This window comes from Zeus faber (assembly GCF_960531495.2).
Source record: "Zeus faber genome assembly, chromosome: 16".
NCBI classification, from domain to species: domain Eukaryota; kingdom Metazoa; phylum Chordata; class Actinopteri; order Zeiformes; family Zeidae; genus Zeus; species Zeus faber.
In genome coordinates this window covers 15,309,878-15,326,159 of record NC_137202.1, presented here as the reverse complement: position 1 = coordinate 15,326,159, position 16,282 = coordinate 15,309,878, and the positions used below count along the sequence as shown (strand labels likewise).

Genomic DNA, 16,282 nt, shown 5'->3' with positions numbered 1-16,282 from the left:
ATGGTTTAACACATTTTTTAAATGAAGTAAATGTAACAACCATGGTAACATTATCCTCCTCAATGGTAGTTGTGTTAATTAATGTTGTGATTAGTCGTGCGTCTCTTTTCTCAGCTCCAGTTATAATAAAGCTCCGAATATGTTTCAGTTCAGTGGTGGGGAGCTATACTTAGGTGTCTTACTATTTTTGTGTATTACATTTATTGCCACAACAAACAAAAAAAAAGGGCCCAAATTGTTTGTTACTTTATATTTCGGAGAAAAAACGGAGTAAATGTTCCTATTTTGTCTTTCCATTCAGGAATGCTTGTCCAGCTCGGCCCCCTTTGCGTTTGTAAAAATCCCTACAAAGCAGGGATGTGGTCGGAGGCCCCAAGGCACGGAGCCGCCGGGGGACACATTGTATAGGGAGGGAGGGGTGTGAAACATGATTGATCCCACTGAAGTTTTACACCCTCTATTCATGTGACCGGAACGTGACATGGAAGTCATTCTCACCAGCAGAGACTCCAAGCCATAGCTGCTCTTCGTTCATATGCATTACTTTGTTCTTGAGGGAATAGTTCATTTTGTTGTGGGCTTTCGTTCCTTTTTTTTTTTGGAATAATGAAATATGTTTTGATAATTATTATCAAATAATTCATAATAAAAATAACAAAAAAAGCATTTTGTTACTAATACTAATTAACTATTGCTACTAATACTTAATATTACTTTGTTAATATATATTATATATTACTACTATATACTATATATTACAATATATTCTATTTCTATATTAATATATACTATATATTATTATATATTACGACAACTTCTATTTCTATATTAATATATACTATATATTACTATATATATATATCTTCATTTGTTATATTAATATAACCATATATTACTATATATTATGATATATGCTATTGCTATATGAATATATATTAAATATTACTATTATATATTACGATATTGTCTATTGCTATATGAATATATACTATATTTTACTATTTATTACGATATTGTCTATTGCTATATGATTATATCCTATATATGACTATTTGTTACAATATATTCTATTGCTATAATATATATACAATATATTACTACTATAAACTACTATATACTGCTTTTTAATACTGCGTTCAATTGTGATTGTTGATACAGTGGTTTATTTGTTTATTGTTTATTGGCGTGCAGAGGGATGAATAAAGAACCATCTAATCCAATCCATTCTTTGTTTTTCCTATTTCAAGACATGGAAAACAACAGAGGCCATGGTTGACTGACACTGACAAAGGAGTAAAATACGTGTTTCGTAGACAGTCTCCGTGGGGCGGGTGCCACGCAATGTTTTCTGAAACCCAGTGGCCGTCACCCTCTCAGGGGGAGAAATAACTGTCACGGAATCAATCGGGTGGACGCCGTGGGAAACGGCGCAAACGGCCTTAAGCCGTCGCCCGGAGTCCGCGCAGCGACCTCCGCCCGCGTCGCTCGCCGCGGCCGCGCCGGTCAAACGGAGCAGGTCCACACGGCGAAAGATTAAATGGCTTTGACCGACGTCCGATCTGACCAATCAGGCCGCGGCATTCCCCAACGGCGTCATCCCCTCCACCAATGGGAACTCGGCAAGGGGGGGGGGGGGGCGTGCCTCAAATCGAGCACTTCAGTCAAGCGGTGTGAGCGTCGCGATCGACTGGGTTCGACTCTTTTCGGAGATTTGACTCTTGACGAGTCACTCGGAAAAAAAGAGTCGGTCAATTTTTTCGACTCTCCATTCGATAGATAGATAGATAGATAGATAGATAGATAGATAGATAGATAGATAGATAGATAGATAGATAGATAGAGAGAGAGACAGATAGATAGATAGATAGATAGATAGATAGATAGATAGATAGATAGATAGATAGATAGATAGATAGATAGATAGATAGAGAGACAGATAGATAGATAGATAGATAGATAGATAGATAGATAGATAGATAGATAGATAGATAGATAGATAGATAGATAGATAGAGAGACAGATAGATAGATAGATAGATAGATAGACAGAGAGACAGACAGATAGATAGATAGATAGATAGATAGATAGATAGATAGATAGATAGATAGATAGATAGATAGATAGACAGATAGATAGATAGATAGATAGATAGAGAGACAGATGGATAGATAGATAGAATTTGCAATACGAATAAAGTAGTAAGAATTAAAATAGAAAAAGAAATGGCAATATGCAATAAACCTAAATGTTTACTAAAAAACAGAAGCTCAAATGATCAAACAACAATGTCTCTGGCCTCCGTGTCAACAGAACCTTTTGTCTGTCGCGCCAAAGAACTGTACATCACAGTCTACATACACTTAAAATACAATCGGTGTGTATTTTTGTTATTGTGGTGGAATATGCAGTGGAGATCAGGTATTTAATTCATTAGGAATTCAGCCAAATGGCTTTGATTCTTTTTGGGGGGGCTTGGACAAGGAATTAAGTCCTGAGCAATGTATTTTTCCAGTTTGTGACTCTAAGACTCCCGAGTCACAAACATTGATTCGCTACGAATGAGCCGTCCATGAGTCTCGCATCACTGGCAGGGAAAATGATGGAGCAGTGAGCGGTGTGGGCATCGGACGCGTCGGCGGGTGGAATTCACCGCCAGAGTCGAGATACTTTGGGTTAACTTTTACGTGGTGGACGGACGGTATTCCGTGCCGTCTGGGATCATTGGGTCCTCGACCCTGTTCGGGAGCAGGAGAGACACCGGCTCTTTCCACTCTTTGCCGTGTTATGATAGCTAGTTAGCACCGTTAGCAAAGTAGCCGAGTGGCCGCCGATGCCGTTGAAAACAAGGCGGTCACTAGTTAGCAGGGGAGCTAACGCCGCTTGTCTACTAGTTTTGCCGCTGGTACGGCTGCTTGGCTGGTAATTGCTTCCACGGTGAGGTAAGTGTGAATGTGATCTCACATGTTAGCGCGCCGCCGAGTCTGCTAGCGGGAATCTAATGATGCGAGGCTCGCGAACGGACTCGTTCCCTACGAACCAATCTTTTATGCCTATATATGACACCACCCCCCCCCTGCCCCCCAAATAGTTTCGACAGCACCGTTCTTCGTGTAAATCCGAGCTACAGTACTGTCACCCGTTATGGGAGGTCCGCTTGACACTCCCAGGGAAGAGAGATTCCCGCCACGCTGTACCGAGACTGCCGGCGGGATTCGAACTGTGCCGCACAGTTGCGAAATTCTAACTGTGCTGTGGAGTTAAACGTGGTAATTGTCCCACTAAATCGATCGCATCAAATCTGTCGACGCTTTTCTTTCGTCGTAGTCGTCCGCGTTGTTGGCGGTAGTGGCTTTGGCTGTGTGAACAGGAAGGTGTAATGATTTCATATTTATCCCAATCGAATCTATCTAGGCTGTCCATTGGCATTGGGAAACGGGCAAATAAAAATGTGGGTAAAGGGTTAAGGGTGCCTCCAACTAGCCGATGGGAAACTCATCTGGCGGTTTTACGAAACGATCACCATCCGCTCAAATAATTGCGATCCGCTGATTATGTCATAACAATAAATGACATTGTTATAATTGTGACATCTCTCGTACCGGTAAAAGAAAAAAAACTGCTTTGTGACACCACATTTCTGTCAGTGGAACTGGCAGCAGTGAAGTAACTCGACGTTTCTGTTGGGCGGTGGGTGCACACTGTGCTCTGTATAAGATGGACTATTGCTCTACTGACTGTGGTTTTCTTTTCAGGGTAATCAAAGGGACATTATACACACAAGGGATTATTCATCTTGCGTGAAGCTATGGAGTGATTCTATTTTTCCAGCCAACAACAATGCGTGCTGTCAGATCAGAGCTCGACCAACGCTGCAGAAATTCGGCTCCCGCGTATTTGGACTTATCGGAGATCCTCTGAAGTTCCCTCTGCTCGGAGGTTCAGAGTTTCTTTAATGTGTTTCTGGAAATACAACCATGTCTTCACGAGGATATCCTAGGCCCGGACCCGTGAAACGCTGAGCCTCGAGTGTGGATTTGTGAAAGTAAACGAGTAAGCCCCGGGGCGAGACAGGTAACCAACAAACTATCTGCTTCTAGACAAACATGGCATCGGTTTGGAAGAGATTGCAGCGTGTGGGGAAGCACGCGTCCAAATTCCAGTTCGTGGCTTCGTATCAGGAGCTGATGGTGGAGTGCACAAAGAAATGGTGAGTTGGCCTCTCCTCAAACAAACTACTTTTTTTTTTTTTGTGGATGACCTGTAGGATGACAAGAGCACAGTTTTTTGTTGTACAGAGCCGCCACCAATCCCCCTCTTTGGTGAAATATTTGACCATGTTTGGGTCTATAAGCAACTTAAGCAACTTATCACTACTCCAAGAGGGGGACATTCAGCAGGGGTGACACAGTTAAACATAGAACCAAACAACACTTACACGGAAACATAAAAGTTGGATGACAACGTGTATTGCAAAACAGAGTTAATCAGGTCCAGGAAAACTGGAACAGCAATTGGGAACGTGGCCTCTTCCTGTCATAGTTACGGCAGTAAATGAGGGAGGAAATGAGAGGAAGCAACCAGGAGTGTGCTGGGGTTCAAAGCAGGTGATGGTGGTGTGTGTGTGTGTGCGTGTATGAGGTGTCCACCGGTGTACAGGACTTATCCCCAATTGGTTCTGGTGTATAGGGCCGGTATTATGTCGTGGTGCCTCCAAGCAGCGGAAAGGGCCCCGAAGCCCCACCCCGCCACACTGCTTTCATACAAATCCCATGGAAACCACGTCAAGAATTTGTTTCTGGTGTAATTCTGAGCTAGCCGCTACTGCTCACGTTCCTTGTGGCTCCGTTCTACACACAGTCTCTGTGGTGTGCGGGCATGTCTGCATGTTGGGAGGGGCAAGCTGCCTTGTGAAATAGCTATGGGTTTTTTTTTCTCCTGTTTGTTTTTTCGACTTGCACAATGATGATTAAACACTTTATCACAGTTTGGCAATAGCACATTGATTGGTCAAAAGTCTGACGTTGCAGGGGCTTGATCTATTGTGGGATATCCTGATCACTAATCTCATGTGAAAACCTATCCCTCCTTTTAAATAGTTGTCTTTTACTTTAGTATTCTGTCTTATGCTTTAAGCCCTAGCTTTCAGAGGTGTGCTTTTATTCAGATTTTGCTGTAAGAAACAATGTGTGTAATTCAAATAAAGATTATTGGGTAGGTCTGGTAGTTCGGCCTCTGTGCATGTGTCCTGTGTGGAGAGTAATTGGCGAAAAGGCTGACGTGGAATGAGTATAGCCTAAATGCATGTTTTCTCAGTGGCTTGCCCCGAGGCACCACTATCATAGACCAACATGGCTTTGACCTGGGCCAGATGTTGAGGTGTTGGAGAATGGAATGAGAAAAATGTTCAACTCTTCCCAGAGCAAAGGGTGGGTGGGCTGTATGATCTGTTCAATCAGAGCGAGACTCTTTTATGTATGTCAGTGGAGGAGTTGGGCTGATAAAGGGAAATATATCCAGTTATTAGTTACTTATTTCGTTCTTTATTGCAACCAACTCGGGGCAACTGTACAGTATTTAATACATATAATATATATTTACTAGTGCCTTGAGAAGATCACCTTGAGAGGTGAGAGATCACCGTGTTTACCAAGCGTGTTTTGCACATACAGAGTATTGGTCTTCTGCATTTAACTTGTCCTAACTTGCGGGAGCAGCGAGCAGCCCATAGTACAGTGTCGCAGGTACAGCTCTAGTTCTATGGCCAGTGCATTGGTCAAGGCAGGCGGGCAGTTATTCTTTCTTTTTCTATAAATGATTAATTATTTGCTGTGGTCCTTGTCCTGGTGTTGGAAACTGGGGCACCCAGAGAAAACCCACCAGTACACTAGGAGAACATGCAAACTCCACATAGTCCACAGGGCTCTAGAGTGGTGCAGTGTTGAAGAAACCCAGGGACCTGGTTTGTGTGTGTGTGTGTGTGTGTGTGTGTGTGTGTGTGTGTGTGTGTGTGTGTGTGTGTGTGTGTGTGTGTGTGTGTGTGTGTGTGTGTGTGTGTGTGTGTGTGTGTGTGTGTGTGTGTGTGTGTGTGTGTGTGTGTGTGTGAAAGGTAATGAGTGTTGCAGCAGCCAGGGTTTTCTACTTCAGACTTCGTTGGTCCGGTATGTTATTGTTTTAATGGAAACATTCCAGCTACACTGACTGGAAACAGTCCCCAGAGCTCAAATGCAACTCATACTCTGAACCTCCTCAGTGGGATTGTTGAAATCCAACAGCCTTTTCTTAATCTGAATGAATGAAAACGATCCCCAGATTTGTTTTGCATGTACAGTAGGTACTCATGTTTGGGTGTGTTTATTAGGGTTGCCTCCTGAAAGTCAACAAGTCTAATCATCAGTCTGAAACCCGTCAGTCGACTGAGATTCTTCAAGTTGAGCGTTTGTTTTTTTTGTTTTTTTTCAGTCAGTGTGCATTACAATAACAGGATAAAACAGATATTAGCTTACAAAATGCACAGGGATAACATTTCAATGGGGAATTATAAATGAGGGGAATCATGGCGGACATAGCCCCATTCCTCAAAATAAAAAAACTAAAAACAGTGTGGGGACGAGGTACGGCACATAGACTCGTTAATATTGTTTTCTGCGCATAATACAGAGAGAGGGGGTGATGCGCCAGTTATTTACCTTTCGTGCAGATTTTCGTGCACGGAGCATAGCTGCTTCGTACTCCTCTGCTTTCATTTATATTCCTTTCCACTATTTCGTTTTTATATTACGTCGAAGTACATGGAGTATCAACTAGGCTTGGGCCGGTTTGCGATTAAATCGTCTATCGTTGATCGACTCCGTCTGTCGGCGATCGAGTCAATTGAACGCGATAGACATTCATGACACTTAGCCTTTTTTTTTTTTTAATCTGCCAGGAAAAATCAGAGCATTGAAACAGTGTAAGTGAAGTTTATCGTGTTCTGAAAACTGGAGCAGAGAGAGGGAGAGGAGGGAGAGAGGGGGCTGAGGCTCTCGCCCTCTCCGCTCAGAGCTGTCCAGTAACCAGTGGTGACCGGGTCTCACTTCCCCTCTACAGTCCCATACAGAGACTTTGAGGGGCAGGTGCTTAAAAAAATGAAAAGGCACGTGGACCCCCAGCTCCAGTTCTGGGCATTTTGCCGCTCTGGGCAAACGGAGTAGCATGGTAGAGCCGCTGTGCGCACATCGCAGGTGCACCGAGGTTTTAGGTTCGAGGTTCATGAGGAATTCCTCATGAATATATCTTGCCCAGACAATCAGCTACCTCGATTAATAAAAAAATAAATAAGTAAATAAATAAAAAAGCGTGCCTGGTACCCGCCGCTCAATATGCAAATCTTGTGATTATAATATATAATATAATCTCAGAGAGGAAGATTTTGATTTATTTTGTTTCCTTGTTTCCTTCCTCCTTTGTTTCGTACAGAAAATAAAAAAATGTAAACCTAACTGAGATAACTGGAACAGAGTTTTTTGCTTTCACCTCCAGATTGCGGTGCTCACTAGCTCCCTCCTGTACCTGTGGTTTTATTTTAGATCTATTTTCTTCTGTTTCCTACATATATGAAACATTTTTAAACACAACTGAGTTCAGGGCTTGTACTAGTCCTTACTCCATACTGTTCCAGTAAAACCTGTGCGTCGCTTCTGTCACGCACGTCTGCCCGTTGCTTTCTGTTGCTATGGGACTTAATTTAGTAAAAACTGGATGTTTTTGTGTAAATACTTTACTTGTAAATGAAAAATCCTGCACTTATGGAATGGGGAGACCGCATTTGCCACATTACATTACATTCTATGCGTGCCAACCCCACTGCGTGATATACGATAAAATCGTATATCGCTGATCGCTGCCCTCCAGCGATTGGAATTTTGCACAATTGCTTAAGCCTAGTATCAACTCCGCAGCCTCATTGCACCATGTCCTGCCTCCTGCATGCTTTACCCAGGCTCCTCCCGTCATCTAAACCAAACGGAGTATTTCCAGGTCGTGTAAAACGCTTCCGACACGGACAATCTCCTGATGTGAGCTACATGTGTGAAAGGTTAAGGCATTTTTTATCTGCCGCTGGATCAGCAGCGTCCCAGCACCTCCTGATTTACAAATCACGGACTAGCAAATAATGTGATTTAGGATTTGGCTGAGAAAACCACTTTCGATGCGTGTAGAGCCATAGGACTGCAACTGATAGAATGTGCACTGTAGCATGATACTAACGATCTCTCAGTAAAGGTACATCCTCAAGACATTTTAATTGCTTCCGATCTAATATGCGTCATATTGCACACCCCTATGCATAGTAATGGCAAAGTCTGTGACATTTGTAGCACTTTATACGCTTGTGGTGCAGCCTGCCACACTGTTCAGTCCTTCTTTGAACCTTCTTTTGATGAAGTCTGAAAATTGCCTCACCAGGATACTCTTGTTCGCCTTTTCCAAGCCAAATACTTGACCATCTTATTATCAAAGTCTTAACTTCTACATTCAGATTCACAAGAAATTGAGGCAAACAATTAAATGTTTCTAATAATAACCAATGTAAACTATTAAAAAAAGATAATCTACACTGGGTGGCACAGTGATGTAGTGCTTTTGCATGGCAGATGCAGAGACTTGGGCTCAAATGTCATGCTCTGGCTTCCGCCGACCACCAAATACGTGCAGGTTACACTCATTGGAAACTAGAAATTACCCCTCTGTGTGATGAGCTGGTGCGTTTACATGAACTTGAATAAGCAGATCACAATCTGGTTAAGGCAAAATTCAGAACATTACAACTGTCATCTAAACACCTTACCCGGCTTATCTTAATCAAGTTAAATAAACTCTAAATAGGCGCCAGCATGACCAGATTAACAGACCTGGATTTATTGTGGCATGTAAACACCTTAACTACCTTATATGATCAGTGTATCCAACTGCACATGCGTCATTTCCGCCGCATATATAAGACCCAGAAAGTTGTTTCGCCAGATAAACAACGGACACCATGGCAACCGCCGGTACACACACGCACTTTTGGCCAGAAAGCGAGAACGTTTTTATGTTGAGTTTAGGGAGCTAAATATAGTGAGATATTTGGATGGGCGCAAGAACCGAAATGGGGACATATTCCAGAAAGTGTCAGAGGATTGTGTTGGAGGTTTTTCCCGGATGGCAGAGCGGGTACTCCCGGTCAATAACCCAGCTATGCCACTCGCCATGTAAACTTGAATTTTTCAGTAATCGCGCTATTCCAAACCCATGTAAACACCTTGAACACATTATTATCATAACCCGATTTTTGAGTTTAATCTGGGTATTTAGTGCAAGTAAACGCAGTGAGTGTGTGACATAGCAACGGACTGGCATCCCATTCAGGGATTTTTTTAAAATCATTTATGGATAGATCTAATGAGGGGAGTGTCCATTGTTGCTGTCAGTCAGTATTGTACAGTACAGTACCGCGGCGTGCACGTGGCGTCTCAGCGTCAAGCATCTCATCGAGCATCACCACTCTCAATCTCAGTCTCGGACCTGGTCCTAGGAACGGAACTCGGTCGTTAAGTGAGGAGAACCTGTAATTCAAAGGATGTGATTGGTAATGTTAACACATTAGACATACAATTTCACCGTTGTGACACTTCACTTTGTTTGCCTGCCCTTCCTCTAACCCCTGGCCCACACCAGAAGTGACATTGTCAGTGACATGTCACCAACCCTTAAGCGGTGCATCATTTGACGCTGCCTCAAATCCCTCCGGGTCCGACTTCATTCCCTTTTACGACGTTCTCCTATCAGCAGCATTCTCGAGACTTTAAGCTTCAAATTCTGAATTTTCTAATTTTTTCAATGGGTAAGTGAATCTTTGCTTTCGTTTTTTTCAACCTTTTACTTTTAATTTTATTTGCATTTGGAGTCTGTTTATTAAAATGTAGTTGAATTAGTTTGGGAGTTCAGCGTTTATATTTCACACAGCTTGTGGCTTGAATAAAACGTGTTTTATCGCTGGAATGAATAATAATCTATAAATACATTGCGGCTATTAACAGGAGGAAGGCGGTTCCACTGATTCTACTTCCCCGTCAGCTTCCAAGGAGTTGGCAGTGGCGGGTTCATCGGATCAACCAGAGGAGAATGCAGATTTCCATAATCTATATATGTCAAGCCAATTATAGAGCTGGCTCTGTAATTAAGTGTTTTCTGATTAAGTTTTGTAATCAGTTATTTGTGGTCTGATTATTAAATGAAGAAAAACTTGCAGTAGATATATCTTGTACATTTGATTAAACATATTAATAGCTTGATAAATAAATCGACAGATTTCTCTACTAATCATATCTATTGCTTGTCAAGTCAGTTTGACTAGAGCCCACACATAGTTGACTCCAAGCAGCAAGGAGACCGTTCCACTTCCACTGTCCTCCGTGTTGCTGATATGTACGGTATACCAGATCAATAAAGTTCATAAAACTACTTCCCAAGTATAAAGTAAAATGGAAAGTCTATTCCTGGGCGTGACATTTGATTTCCTGCTGGAATTATAACATTACAATAACGTTTTCTTTACATAAGTGAGGTTTCATTTGTTGTGGGGGAATGTATTATTTGGATGATTTAGCTGAGTAATCCACCTTAGGATCACACATCAGTGGATGCATACCTGGCTTGGTAATTAAATATTCTCACTAAATACATCTTTTGAATGGACCGCTATGGAAATCTGCGCTCCAGTTTATGCTTTGCGCCTGGAAAAATAGAACCGAGGTGTAAAAAACGTCTAAAAATAAATAAATATACATTTATAAATTTCACACTATAAATTAGGATCAAACTTATTCCAGATGTTTATGCATTTAGATGTTTATCATAATTTTCTCACTTTTAAACTCAATACAGTTTTATACATGTAGTCTACCTTTTTTTGTTTTTCGTTTAGTTTTGTAAGCACTCCGTTTGAGTAAAAGTCTAATGCTTGGTTGAACTTATTGTAATTCTGTCTTTGTAAACATGACTTACCAATCCATCTTTTCACACGGACCCTTGTGTCGGCTTGTTGGGGACTCAAGCGAATCTGGTCTTATTTACCAGAGCGTTTCCCACCCCTGTATCCTTACAGCGGCCATCTTTAAAATCTCCCTTACACGGCTCCTTAATGGGTTTGGGACAAGAATATACGAGTGCTTGAGTTTTGTGTTTACTATCTGATGGCGTGTGACCTGCTCACTTGCAGTGCTTTGAACAGCTTAGCAGACAGGAATAAGACTGCAGCTTTATTATTATTCGTGCCAAACCTGCCTTCTGAGTAAACAGACCCAATGCACACACAAACACACTATCTTTTTTTTTTGTTTTGTATCTTGAAACATGTATAATAAATGATTCCAAATAGACTTTATATTTTACTTCATACTTGGGAAGTAGTTTTATAGACTTAATTCGTCTGATATACTGTACCTATCGGCAAACGGGAAGCGTGACGGTCTCCTTGCTGCTTGGAGTCACTATGTGTGGGCTGTAGTCAAACTGACTTGTCAAGCAAAAGATTTTTGTAGTAGAGAAATCTGTCAATTTATTTACAAGGTTATTAAGCTTTTCATGTTTTTTATCAAATGTACAAGAATATATCCATTGCATGTTTTTCCTAATTTAATAATGAAACCACAAATAACTTACAACAAAAAATAATCAACAAACACTTTACTCCAGAAACAGCTCAATAAACATACATACACTACTCACAAAAAGTTAGGGATATTCGGCTTTCGGGTGAAATTTCAGGATGAACCTAAAATGCACTATAACCTTTACAGGTGAACTTAATTTGAACTTCTCTAAACTTTTGAATGCACATGTCCAACTGTTCAATGTTTCAGTACTTTTTGCACAACTTGCTGTTCTCTCACAAGGAGCTGAACGGCAAAATTCACAACAGGTGTTTGATCCATGAATCGAACCAATACATTTCCTGGTTAAATTAGAATTGGTATCTAAACAGGCCTCTTCATCATGCTGTTCATGTTTTTACATCATGAGACCAAGATGACACCTAACAATTGATCAACAGTACCTGCCATTGCGAGGCTTCAAACAGGATGTTCTCAGAGGGAAGTGGCCACTGAGCTTAGAGTGTCACAGAGTGTCATCAGCAGGTTGCAACAGCGATACAGAGAGACTGGAAGAGTCACAGAAAGGCATAGAAGTGGACGTCTTTTGGCCACATCCCACACTGATGACCGCTTCACTGTGAACAGTGCCCTGAGGAACTGGATGATAAATGCCACTCAACTCCAGGCACATTTAAGGGAGGTGAGAGGCATCCAAGTGTCACATCAGACCATTCCTATCCTTATCCATTGGCGTGGTCTACGTGCTAGACGACCTGCAAGGGCACCTGACCACACCACCAGGCACAGGCATCATCGTCTTGCATGGGCCAGGGAGAATTTACGCTGGACGAGGGACCAGTGGGCCTCAGTGCTGTCCTCTGATGAAAGTCGATTCACGTTGAGCAGAAATGTTGGCCACCAACGATGTTGGAGACGTCAAGGAGAGCGCTATGCATCAGCCACTGTTGTCACCAGACGAGCCTTTGGAGGTGGTGGTGTTACAGTGTGGGCAGGTGTGTCTAGTCAATACAGAACTGCCCTAGACTTTGTGAATGGTACAGTGACAAGCCCAGACTACCTGATTAACATCATTAATCCGTCATTGTGCCCCTGCATGAACAACACAGGCCTACTTTCATTTTCATGGACTACAATGCTCCAGCTCATCGAGGTCGCATCATTAGGGAACGGCTGCTGGAGACTGGGGCACCTCAAATGGAGTGGCCTGCCCTTTCTCCAGACCTGAATCCCATAGAAAACCTATGGGATCAGCTGAGTCGCCGTGTAGAGGCTCGTAACTCTGTACCCCAGAACCTCAATGACCTGAGGGCCGCCCTTCAAGAAGAGTGGGGTGCCATGCCTCAGCAGACAATAAGTCGACTTGTGAACAGCATGAGACGTCGTTGTCAAGCTGTAATTGATGCTCAAGGGCAAATGACAAGTTATTGAAACATTGACATTTTTTGTTGTGGTAAACCCACCACTGTTGTTGGCTTTTGTTTCAAATAATTGTTAGAGATGAGGAAATCACCATTGCATGCTTCTACTTAAATGCCCTACTTTCATGATATAATATCACTGTCGCGTGAACTTTTGACTTTTTCCATAAATTTCACCTGAAAGCCAAATATCCCTAACTTTTTGTGAGTAGTGTATATAGATTGTTGAAATCTCCTGCACCCTCCTCTGTTTAATGGGACAAACTCGCCGCTGCCGTCCCTGCCTTCTCCTTTGGACTCACGGAGAAGAACCGGAACCGCATTCCTCTTGTCAATAGCCACAGTGTATTTAAAGATTATTACTCATTCCAGCAATAAAACGTATTGTGTTTATTCATTCCAGCAATAAAATGTGTTGTATTCAAGCCAGAAGCTGATGTGTGAAACAAACAATGAACGCTAAACTCACAAACTAATCCAACTACGTTAATGAGCAGACTCCAATGAATCAAATGAAAAGTAAAAGGTTGAATACGAAAGCTTAACTTCACAAAGACTGACTTAATTCACTTACCCATTGAAAGTGGAGAAATTCCACAATTTGAAGTTTGAAGTGTCAACGATGCGTTGGAGAGGGACCCGGAAGGAATTGACAAATTGTCAAATGACGCAACGCTTTTGTGATGCTGACATGTGGCTGACAACGTGGCCCAGGGGTTATGTTTATACAAAACAAGTTAATAAGTATATGCAAGGAAAATGGTTGAATGAAAGGATTTTGGAAATGGGCTTGAATGATACATCTATTGTTTTCTATTCTACTGCATAAGCTCTGTTACAATTAAGACTCATAATCTGCATTTGTGAAATATTCTTTACATAGCTGTGAAACACCATTCCTTTTTCTAACCCCCTTCACACCTGACATGCTTCCTGTGTGATTGGATTGCAATTGGAAAGCAACCCGATCTTTAGCCAGTGGACTGAATACGGTGACTGAACGTGTGAAAGTAATCTGGCTAAATCATATCTGATTACAATCAGTATATGAGCTGGATGATAATTCCAGGTGTAAAGGGGACTTCTGTTAGTCCCTTCTGGTTAACGTGAGTTGCATAGAGAGTTTTGGACTTATGATATGGAGACTTGGCATTCAACGTCTGCACTGGAAGAAGAAGATTCTTTATTTATCACACGGCACACACAGCACAGCGCATGCACTCATGCGGCGACGGCGACCAACACACACACACGCCTTTGAAATGAGATCTGTTTTTAACCCATCCTGGCTTGTCTTTCCTCCGGGGGGCAGCCAGGAGCAGTGGGCAGCATACAGCGACACACCCGGGGACCAGTTACAAATGTCCATTGCTGGTCAGGCGACGATGTTCCGCATGTTTTTGTTGGGGGTCCTTACTGATGTTACAAGGAGGAAACCCTGTGTGGTCCTTACTGATGTTACAAGGAGGAAAACCTGTGTGAGCACGGGGAGAACACGCAAACTCCACACAGAAAGGCCCCTAATCGGGAGATAACCCACCAGAGCATGGTGCCAACAGCGCTTCCGTGGGGGGTTCTTGCTGTCAGGCAGCGGTGCAATGCACTGTGCCACCGGAAGAGGACCTAAACATACACTGTATCTCTTGAGCAAGGCACTTAACCCCCTCAGCTGCCTCGTCGAACTTGCTAGAGGTCAACGGTACAGTTACTGTGGTGGTGCATTATAATACAGTTCAACTACCTCTTCGCAAGGCATTTCACCTCTACCTGCTCAGCCACTGGATTTAGATTTCAGTGGTCATGTTCAGAGCGGAGACATGAGCGGAGGATTGTGTGACGAAATGTAGGCTTCACAGTGGCCCTTACACGCTGAGTTACTCTAAAGGTGAGTGTTATTGTGGGAGTGTGAGTAGGTGATTTGCGTGTGCATGCTTGTAAGACATTTGTAAGTGACAGCGCATGTACGAACATGGAATGCAAACGTCTTGAACAGGAATGCAAACTGCAGAACAGTGTTATGTGACTGTGAAAGTTGTCAAAAACTATTAATTGGCCATGGATGCATGTTGAAAGCTGAACAAAGTCATTGGCAGCTTGGGGAAGTGTTAGTTCTTTGGTTCAATGACTCGCTAGGACCACCTCGAACGACAAACAAATGCTGCCATCTGTTAATTTGTAATTAGATTTGATCGTTTTCATTTTTTTATTTTTTTTTCAGGGCACACACTTCAGCGTTGCAGAATTAATCTTGTATAATCTTATCCCATAAGTTTAAGTTTCTCAGAGAACAAATAGTAATAACCAGCAGGCAATATTGAAACAAATTCATTGCCATTTCTGGTAAATTCTACTGTTGTTAAGATTCAACCATATTATCTTGCAAAGGAGCATTGAAATCTGAGCTAAATTGTATGGGGTTTAACATCTGGCGTTATTTTGCAGGCATGATGCACATTTCTAGTCCCACAGACTACTATTGAAAGTTAAAATACTGTATACATGCACTATAAAGACAAATATTCTCATTAATGTTTACAATCTCGTAAGCAATACTATTGTATCCATTGTCCACATGATGGCAAACTGCTATTGTTTTGGCCCTGCTTTATGTACCATATTGTACTGTGTTAGTCTAGGCGGCTGTGCGCAATTTCTGCACAAACTGAATTATACTCTAATTGATTTACATTCGGGAATAGTAGGTCTCCTGCCATGGTCCTGTTTTTTGTTTGTTGCACAGCTTCTGGATCATCGCGGCTGGCTGCCTGATGTCACACTCAGTGTACATACCCATCATGTGATGGCCGCATACACTGTGATTGGCGCGACTGTAACTAATGGCCTTCGTGTGAGCATGTGTGTTTGTCTATATTGCAGCCGTCCATCTTCGATCTGTCACAGAAACCTCTTTGTTAGACTGTCTGACGTGGCCTCTAATTCACGTGTAGTTTGCGGATCGCTAGGACCCTTTGGGATACTCAGCATACTGCTGGGTATCGGGTTGATCTTGTGGGAATTGGTGGGGCGATTAGAAAAGATTTATTGGTTTGATGTGGTGTAATTAACTTATTTTACCCCAGTAAGGATGACATGTATTTTTTGTGTTAAGGCCTTAGGTCAGAAACCCCGATACAATCAGCCAGTGTGTGGAGAGAAACAATTCCCTGGTTTGATCAGAAAATTGGGTTGACTTCAGTTATTGTGTATGATTCTAGGTCACAATTG

At 42.2% G+C, this 16,282-nt stretch overlaps 1 protein-coding gene across 3 annotated transcripts in view; it reads left to right on the top strand.

Moving 5' to 3' along the window:
• Nucleotides 1-2,613: 2,613 nt before the first annotated feature.
• The window catches only part of ehbp1 (EH domain binding protein 1), a 177,964-nt gene continuing 164,295 nt past the window's right edge, over nucleotides 2,614-16,282 (top strand). For all 3 annotated transcript variants that reach the window (XM_080016292.1, XM_080016291.1, XM_080016290.1), the window contains exons 1-2: nucleotides 2,614-2,939; nucleotides 3,753-4,207. In XM_080016292.1, coding sequence (XP_079872418.1) covers nucleotides 4,104-4,207 — 104 coding nt within the window. In that variant the 5' untranslated portion in view covers nucleotides 2,614-2,939; nucleotides 3,753-4,103. The remainder of the gene's footprint in view (nucleotides 2,940-3,752; nucleotides 4,208-16,282) is intronic.